We start from the raw sequence: 9189 nt of genomic DNA on the forward strand, positions 1-9189 counted from the left end.
ATTGGGGACCCTCTCTCCTTTTCAATTGGGGACCCCCCCCCCCTCAAATTGGGTCTATTTGAAATTGGGGACCCCCCCTTAAATTGGGGACCCCCCCCTCAAATTGGGGGCCGCCCCTCTTCAAATGGGGTTCCTTTGAAATTGGGGGACCCCTCCCCAAATTGGGGACCCCCCCCCTCAAATTGGGTTCCTTTAAATTGGGGACGCCCCTCTTCAAATTTGGGATCCCTCCCCTTTTAAATTGGGGACCCCTCCCCTCAAATTGGGTCTATTTGAAATTGGGGACCCCCCCCTCAAATTGGGGGACCCCTCCCTAATTGGGACCCCCCCTCTTCAAACTGGGGGACCCCCCCTTTGAAATTGAGGTCCCCCTCTCCTCGAATTGGGGACCCCTCCCCAAATTGAGTCCATTTAAAATTAGCGACCCCCCCCCTCAAATTAGAGACACGCCCAAATTAAGGACCCCCCCTTTCAAACTGGGGACCCCTCCCCAAATTGGAACACCCCTCAAATTGGGGACCCCTCCCCTTTTAAATTAGGGACCCCCCCCCATAAGCCATGTTTTATTTTGGGGGTGGGGCACAACTGGGTTGCGGGGTTTAATTAATTTAATGAACTCATTAATTTATTGGGGGTTTAATTGCTGTAATTATTTATTGGGGGGGGGGGCGCGCACGTGGTCGGGACCCCCCCCCCTCGGTGTGCGCCCCCCCCCCCCGGGAATTAAACACGGCCGAGGCTGAGGGGGGTCTGTGATTATTGGGGGGGGGGATTTGGGGAGGGGGTCCTGGGGGGGAATTGGAGATTTTGGGGGGGGGGTCCGTCTGTGCTTGGGTTTTTTTGGAGGGGGGGTCCATAGGGTTTTTTTTTGGGGGGGGGTCCCGGTGTCTGTCATGGGGGGGATTTTTTGGGGGGGGGATTTTTTTTGGGGGGGTCCCCTCCCTCCTGTGGGCAAAATTTTGGGGGGGGGGGGGGTCCCTCTCTCTATGGGGGATTTTCTGATTTTTTTTTGGGAGGGGTCCATCCATCTTTGGGTTTTTTTTTGGGGGGGGGTCCCAGCTCTGTCAGAACCTGGGGGAGGGGGTTATTTTTTTGGGGGGGGGGGGGGTCTCTCTGTCTATGGAGATTTTTTGGGGGGGGGCTCCCTCTGTCTATTGAGGGGGATTTTTTGGGGTTTTTTGGGGGGGTTATTTTGGGGGAGGGTCTCAGTCTCTGTCAGGACCTGGGGGGTCCCTCTGTCCGTGTGTGGGGGAGGGGGGGGCTCCGTCTGTCCGTCCGTTTGTGGGGGGGGGGCTCGGTCTGTCGGGGCGGGGGCCCGGCGGGGGGGGGGTGGGGAGGGGGCTCGGGCAGCGCGGAAGGGGGGAGGGGAGGGGGAAGGGGGGGAGGGGCGGGGGTCGCGGCCCCCTCCCCCCACCTGGGTGTCGAGGCTGTAGAGCGCCAAAAGCTCCCGCTCGATTCCTTCCAGCGCCGCAGGGGTTAACCCGGGCTCAGCACCTGGGTGGGGGCACGGGGGGCGTTACCTCCAAAAATCCCCCCAAAAATCGTCCCAGGACCCTCCCAAAAATCCCCCCCCAGGACCCCCCAAAAAATCCCCCCAAAACCCCCCACCAGGACCCCCCCAAAAAATCCTCCCAAGGACCCTCCAAAAATCTCCCCAAAAATCCCCCCAGGACCCCCCAAAAATCTCCCCAAAAATCCTCCCAGGACCCCCCAAAAATCCCCCTCAGGACCCCCCAAAAATCCCCCCAAAAATCATCCCAGGACCCCCCAAAAATCCCCCCAAAACCCCCACCAGGACCCCCCAAAAAATCCCCCCAAAACCCCCACCAGGTCCCCCCAAAAATCCTCCCAGGACCCCCCCAAAAATCTCCCCAAAAAATCCTCCCCAGGACCCCCCCCAAATCCCCCCAAAACCCCCCCAAGCCCCCTCCCCACATTGCCCTCACCTGCCACCAGCGGGAGGGGTCCCAAATCCCCCCAAATCCCCCCCAAAATCCCGCCCAAATCCCCCCCAAACCCCCCCAAACCCCCCCAGGCCCCCTCCCCACATTGCCCTCACCTGCCACCAGCGGGAGGGGTCCCAAATCCCCCCAAAACCCCCCCAAACCCCCCCAGGCCCCCTCCCCACATTGCCCCTCACCTGTCACCAGCGGGGGGGGTCCCAAATCCCCCCAAAATCCCCCCAAATCCCCCCAAACCCCCCCCAATCCCCCCCCAAATCCCGCCCAAATCCCCTCCAAACCCCCCCAGGCCCCCTCCCCACATTGCCCCTCACCTGCCACCATCGGGAGGGGTCCCAAATCCCCCCAAAACCCCCCAAATCCCCCCCCAAATCCCCCCAAATGCCCACCCAAAATCCCCCCAAACCCCCCCAGGCCCCCTCCCCCACATTCCCCTCACCTGCCACCAGCGGGAGGGGTCCCAAATCCCCCCAAATCCCCCCCAAATCCCGCCCAAATCCCCCCAAAACCCCCCCAAATCCCGCCCAAATTCCCCCAAATCCCCCCTAAATCCCCCTAAAACCCCCCCAGGCCCCCTCCCCACATTGCCCTCACCTGCCACCAGCGGGGGGGGGTCCCGGGGGGCGCCCCCCGCCCGCACAGCTCCAGCCCCAGGTGCAGCGCGGCCGCCGCCAGGTGCGGGGGGGGGTGGCGCAGGCCCAGCCCCCCCGCGGCCCCCGTCCCGCAGCAGCGCCCACGAGACCCCCGGGACCCTCCCCCAGGGACCCCCGGCCCAGCGGCCCAGCGCCAGCAGGTACTGCAGCAGGTACTGGGGGGGGAAACGCGTTAGGGACCCCCCAAAAATAGCCCAAAATCCCCCCGAAAGAACCCAAAAATCCCATTAGAGACCCCCCCTCAAATATCCCAAAATAGCCCAAAATCCCCCTGAAATAGCCCAAAAATCCCCCCTGAAATAGCCCAAAAATGCCCCCTGAAATAGCCCAAAATCCCCCCAAAATAGCCCCAAAATCCCCCCTGAAATAGCCAAAATCCCCCCTGAAATAGCCCAAAAATAGTCCCAAAATAACCCAAAAATAGCCCAAAATCCCATTAGAGACCCCGCCCAAATAGCCCAAATCCCCCCTGAAATAGCCCAAAAATAGCCCAAAAACCCCATTAGAGACCCCCCCCCCAAATATCCCAAAATGGCCCAAAATCCCCCCTGAAATAGCCCAAAAATAGCTTAAAAATAGCCTAAAAATCCCATTAGAGACCCTCCTCAAATATCCCAAAAATGCGCCAAAAAACCCTCCAAAAATATCCAAAAATCCCATTAGAGACCCCCCCCAAATAGCCCATAATAGCCCAAAAAATTTCTTTTTGGGGAGGGGCCCCCCGGCCCAGCGCCAGCAGGTACTGCAGCAGGGACTGGGGGGAAAACACGTTAGGGACCCCCCCAAAATAGCCCAAAATTCCCCCGAAATAGCCCAAAAAATCCTCCCTGAAATAGCCCAAAACCAGTCCCAAAATAACCCAAAAATAGCCCAAAAATCCCATTAGAGACCCCCCCAAATAGCCCAAATCTCCCCTGAAATAGCCCAAAAATAGCCCAAAAACCCCATTAGAGACCCCCCAAAATAGCGCGAAAATAGTCCCAAAATAACCCAAAAATAGCCCAAAAATCCCCCCAGAAATAGCCCAAAAATCCCATTAGAGACCCCCCCTCAAATATCCCAAAATAGCCCAAAATCCCCCCTGAAATAGCCCAAAAATAGCCCCGAAATAGCCCAAAAATAGCCCCGAAATAGCCCAAAAATCCCATTAGAGACCCCCCCTCAAATATCCCAAAATAGCCCAAAATCCCCCCCGGAATAGCCCAAAAATCCCATTAGAGACCCCCCAAATAGCGCAAAATAGCCCAAAAATAGCCCTGAAATAGCCCAAAAATAGCCCCTAAATAACCCAAAAATAGCCCAAAAATCCATTAGAGACCCCCCCCCAAATAGCCCAAAATAGCCCAAAAATTTCTTTTTGGGGAGGGGGCATCAGGGACCCCCAGGGCCCAGCGGCCCAGAGCCAGCAGGTACTGCAGCAGGTACTGGGGGGGAAACGCGTTAGGGACCCCCCAAAAATAGCCCAAAATCCCCCCGAAATAGCCCAAAAATCTCCCTGAAATAGCCCAAAATCCCCCCGAAATAGCCCAAAAATCCCCGCTGAAATAGCCCAAAAATAGCCCCGAAATAGCCCAAAATCCCACCGAAATAGCCCAAAAAATCCTCCCCGAAATAGCCCAAAAAATCCTCCCTGAAACAGCCCAAAAATAGCCCCGAAATAGCCCAAAATCCCCCCGAAATAGCCCAAAAATCCTCGCTGAAATAGCCCAAAAATAGCCCCGAAAATAGCCCAAAATCCCCCCGAAATAGCCCAAAAATAGTCCCAAAATAACCCAAAAATAGGCAAAAATTCCCATTAGAGACCCCCCCAAATAGCCCAAATCTCCCCCGAAATAGCCCAAAAATAGCCCTGAAATAGCCCAAAATCCCCCTGAAATAGCCCAAAAATCCACCCTGAAATAGCCCAAAAATAGCCCAAAAATAACCCAAAAATAGCCCAAAAATCCCATTAGAGACCCCCCCCAAATACCCTAAAATATCCCAAAAATGCCCTAAAAAACATCCCAAAAATCCCATTAGAGATCCCCCCTCAAATAGCCCCAAATAGTTCAAAAATATCCAGAAAAATACCCCAAAAATAGCCCAAAAATCCCATTAGAGGACCCCCCAAATAACCCAAAATAGCACAAAAATAGTCCCAAAATAACCCAAAAATCCCATTAGAGACCCACCTCAAATAGCCCCAAAATTCCCCCTCAAAATTCCCCAAAATAACTCAAAAATAGCCCAAAAACCCCATTAGAGATCCCCCTCAAATAGCCCAAAATTGCCCAAAAATCCCCCCTCAAATAGCCCAAAAATAGCCCAAAAATAACCCAAAAAGAGCTCAAAAATCCCACTAGAGATCCCCCTGAAATATCCCAAAATATGCCCCAAAAATCCCATTAGAGACCCCCCCCAAATAGCCCAAAATAGCCAAAAAAAAAAGCCCCAAAATATCCCAAAAATCCATTAGGGACCCCCCTCAAATAGTCCAAAAATAGAAAAAAAATCCCAAAAATAACCAAAAAATAGCCCAAAAATGCCCTGAAAAAATCCCAAAATAGCCCAAAATCCCGTTAGAGACTCCCAGGGACTTTTGGGATTTTATTAGGATTTTTGGGGTCCCAGAATTTGGGGATTTTTTCGGGGGTCCCCGGGGGGGCTCTCAGGGTAATTTGGGGAGGGGGTCTCACCCTGTGGGGGTGCGCCTGGGGCAGCCGGAAGTGGAGTTTTTTGCTGGGGTTTGGTGGATTTTGGGGGAATTTTTGGGGTTTTTTTTGGAGTCCCAGAATTTGGGAATTTTTTGGGGGTCCCCGGGGGGGTCTGGGGGTGATTTGGGGAGGGGTCTCACCCTGTGGGGGGTGGGGGAGGGGCAGCCGGAAGTGCCAAAACCGCCAGAATTAGGCTGGATTTATGGAGTTTTTTGGGGTTTTTTTGGGTCCCAGAATTTGGGGATTTTTCGGGGGTCCCCGGGGGGGGTCTCAGGGGTAATTTGGGGAGGGGTCTCACCCTGTGGGGATGCGCCTGGGGCAGCCGGAAGCGCAGCACCCGCAGCAGCAGCAGCTCGCACTGCAGCAGGCTGTCCCGCAGCTGCCAAAACTCCCCGTCCAGGGCCGGGGGCGCCGAGCCGGGCTGGAGACACCTGCGGGAAATTTGGGGCGATTTTGGGGGATTTTGGGGGGAATTTGAGGGATTTTGGGGGGATTTGAGGGGTTTGGAGGAGATTTTGGGAAAAAATTTGGGTCAGTTTTGGGGCATTTTTTGGATTTTGGGTCAGTTTTGGGTTACCTGAGCTGATTTTGGGATTGTTTTGCTCTCACCTGTGCGTGTCTCACCTGAGGGTGACGTTGAGCAGATTTGGGGGATTTTGGGGCAGTTTTGGGGTTACCTGAGTGGATTTTGGGTCAGTTTTCCTCTCACCTGTCCCCATTTCTCACCTGAGGGTGACACTGAGCAGATTTGGAGGATTTTGGGAGGGATTTTGGGTTTATTTTGCTCTCACCTGTGCCAGCCTCGCCTGAGGGTGACGTTGAGCAGATTTGGGGCAGTTTTGGGTCAGTTTTGGGGTTACCTGAGTGGATTTTGGGGCAGTTTTGGGGTTACCTGTGCCCATTTCTCACCTGAGGGTGACGTTGAGCAGATTTGGGGGCAGTTTTGGGGTTACCTGAGTGGATTTTGGGTCAGTTTTGCTCTCACCTGTCCGTGTCTCACCTGAGGGTGATGTTGATGGGATTTTGGGGTTACCTGAGAGGATTTTGGGGCAGTTTTGGGGTTTCCTAGGTGGATTTTGGGGCATTTTTGGGGTTACCTGAGTGGATTTTGGGTCAGTTTTGCTCTCACCTGTCCGTGTCTCACCTGAGAGTGACATTGAGCAGATTCGAGGCAGTTTTGGGGCAGTTTTGGGGTTACCTGTCCGTGTCTCACCTGAGGGTGACGTTGAGCAGTTTTGGGGCAGTTTTGGGGCAGTTTTGGGGCAGTTTTGGGGTTACCTGTCCGTGTCTCACCTGAGGGTGACGTTGAGCAGATTTGGGGCAGTTTTGGGGTTACCTGAGTGGATTTCGGGTCAGTTTTGCCTCACCTGTGCGTGTCTCACCTGAGGGTGACGTTGAGCAGATTTGGGGCAGTTTTGGGTCAGTTTTGGGGTTACCTGAGGGGATTTTGGGGTTATTCTGGCCTCACCTGTCCGTGTCTCACCTGAGGGTGACATTGAGCAGATTTGGGTCAGTTTTGGGTCAGTTTTGCCCTCACCTGTCCGTGTCTCACCTGAGGGTGACGTTGAGCAGATTTGGGGGCAGTTTTGGGGTTACCTGAGTGGATTTTGGGGCAGTTTTGGGGTTACCTGAGTAGATTTTGGGTCAGTTTTGGTCTCACCTGTGCGTGTCTCACCTGAGGGTGACGTTGAGCAGATTTGGGGCAGATTTGGGGGCAGTTTTGGGTCAGTTTTGCTCTCACCTGTGCGTGTCTCACCTGAGGGTGACGTTGAGCAGTTTTTGGGGCAGTTTTGGGGTTACCTGTGCCTGTCTCACCTGAGGGTGACGTTGAGCACGTCGCGCGCTTCTTCCGGGGCGTGCCCTGCGCCTTGGCAGCCACAAAGAGCGCGGGCCGCCGCCACCAGGTGCCAGTCGGGGCCCGGGCACCGAGCGCGGCCCGGCCCGGCCACGGCGGCCCGCGAAGGCGTGGAAGGAAGCACAGGCCGTGCTGAGGGCGGGGGAGCCCAGGCCCAGCTTCACACCTGGGGACAGGGACACACCTGTGTCACACCTGTAACACCTGTGTAACACTTGTGTAACACTTGAGTGTCACCTGTGTCACCTGGGGACAGCCACAGGCCGTGCCCAGGGCCGGGGAGCCCAGGCCCAGCTTCACACCTGGGGACAGACAGGGACACACCTGGGTCACACCTGGGGACACAGCTGTAACACCTGTGTGCCACCTAGTGTCACCTGTGTAACATCTGTGTCACACCTGCGTCACACCTGAGTGTCAACCACAGGCCATGCCCAGGGCCGGGGAGCCCAGGCCCAGCTTCACACCTGGGGACAGACAGGGACACACCTGTGTCACACTTGTGTCACACCTGTGTCACACCTGTGTCACCTGGGGACAGGGACACACCTGGGTACACAGATGTAACACCTGTGTGTCACCTGAGTGTCACCTGTGTAACATCTGTGTCACACCTGCGTCACACCTGAGTGTCAACCACAGGCCGTGCCCAGGGGCCGGGGAGCCCAGGCCCAGCTTCACACCTGGGGACAGACCTGAGTGTCCCACCTGTGTCACACCCAGGGATATCTGTGTCACCTGAATGTCACCTGTGTCACACCTGGGGGACAGACCTGAATGTCACCTGAGTGTCACCGGTGTCACACCTGGGGACACCTGGGGACAGCCCAGACCTGTGAGCAGTGTCCCCAAGGTGAAGGGTGTGGAAGGAAGCACAGGCCGTGCTGAGGGCGGGGGGAGCCCAGGCCCAGCTTCACACCTGGGGACAGACAGGGACACACCTGGGTCACACCTGGGGACAGGGACACACCTGTGTGTCACCTGTGTAACATCTGTGTCACACCTGTGTCACACCTGAATGTCAACCACAGGCCATGCCCAGGGCCGGGGAGCCCAGGCCCAGCTTCACACCTGGGGACAGACCTGAATGTCACCTGAGTGTCACCTGTGTCACACCTGTGTCACACCTGGGGACACACCTGTAACACCTGTGTCACACCTGTGTCACACCTGGGGACACACTTGTGTCACCTGGGGACAGCCACAGGCCGTGCTGAGGGCGGGGGAGCCCAGGCCCAGCTTCATACCTGGGGGACAGACCTGAGTGTCACACCTGTGTCACACGTGAGGGCAGCCCCAGTTTCACACCTGGGTCACACCTGGGGGCACCTAGGGACAGCTGGGGACACCTGTGTCACACCTGTGTCTCACCTGGGGGTGGCACTGATCCGAGCCCACCCCTGCTGTGCCACCGTGGTGTCACGGTGATGTCATCAAGCTCAGCTCCAGAATATTCCCATCAACACTCGTGCTATGACACCACTGTGACATCACCATGACATCACTTCCGAGCCGGTAACGTCACTGTAGCGCCCAGCCCCGCGTTCAATCCCACGGCGCCGCTATGACGTTACCGCGCCTCCCTGGTGATGTCACCACACCGTTATGACGTCACGCCCTGCCCCTTACCCGCCTCCATGATGAACCGCGCGATTCGGAACCGCGCTCGGGCCTCGGCCCCGCCGGGTTCGGGGGGGCCCGCGTGACGTCAAAGCCCGCGTCGGTGACGTCATGGCCTGGGTGACGTCACTGCAGCCCGCCGCGGTGACGTCACTGGGGCGGCGGAGGCCGCGCGCGGGACCCGGAGGCGGCGGCGGCGGCCGCCGCGCGCGCGCCGAGCACTTCCGGGGTCACGCGGCCGCAGAGCCCGCTCCGATTGGCCGAGCGACACCGCAAGGGGCGCGGCTTAAACGCGATCTCCGACCAATACCGCCCTTCTGTCCGACGTAAAGCTCTCTGATTGGATGAAGCCCTGCTGAGCGCCGTCCAATAACAGCGCGCGTGGCGGAGGCGGGACGGGGAGAAGA

General features: G+C 56.8%; 1 protein-coding gene across 1 annotated transcript; it reads right to left on the reverse strand.

Annotated features, from left to right (window-relative positions):
* Nucleotides 1-2516: 2516 nt before the first annotated feature.
* On the reverse strand, nt 2517-9136 carry LOC141726293 (uncharacterized). Its single transcript, XM_074531042.1, has 4 exons — nt 8792-9136; nt 7123-7328; nt 5606-5738; nt 2517-2769 (listed from the first exon to the last, which is right to left on the reverse strand). The coding sequence occupies exons 1-4, from the start codon at nt 8893-8895 to the stop codon at nt 2517-2519; spliced, it is 696 nt and encodes a 231-aa protein (XP_074387143.1). The 5' UTR covers nt 8896-9136.
* Nucleotides 9137-9189: the final 53 nt, after the last annotated feature.

The sequence above is a fragment of the Zonotrichia albicollis genome, chromosome 34, assembly GCF_047830755.1.
Source record: "Zonotrichia albicollis isolate bZonAlb1 chromosome 34, bZonAlb1.hap1, whole genome shotgun sequence".
Lineage (NCBI taxonomy): Eukaryota > Metazoa > Chordata > Aves > Passeriformes > Passerellidae > Zonotrichia > Zonotrichia albicollis.

Bases quoted from the DNA above. Each gene is read 5' to 3' on its own strand.
- LOC141726293 (XM_074531042.1), bottom strand. From the start codon at position 8,895: ATGACGTCACCGACGCGGGCTTTGACGTCACGCGGGCCCCCCCGAACC. The intron at 7,329-8,791 runs GTAAGGGGCAGG...CCCTGTCCCCAG, and splicing joins GCGGTTCATCATGGAGGCGG to GTGTGAAGCTGGGCCTGGGC. The intron at 5,739-7,122 runs GTGAGACAGGCA...AATTTCCCGCAG, and splicing joins GTGCTCAACGTCACCCTCAG to GTGTCTCCAGCCCGGCTCGG.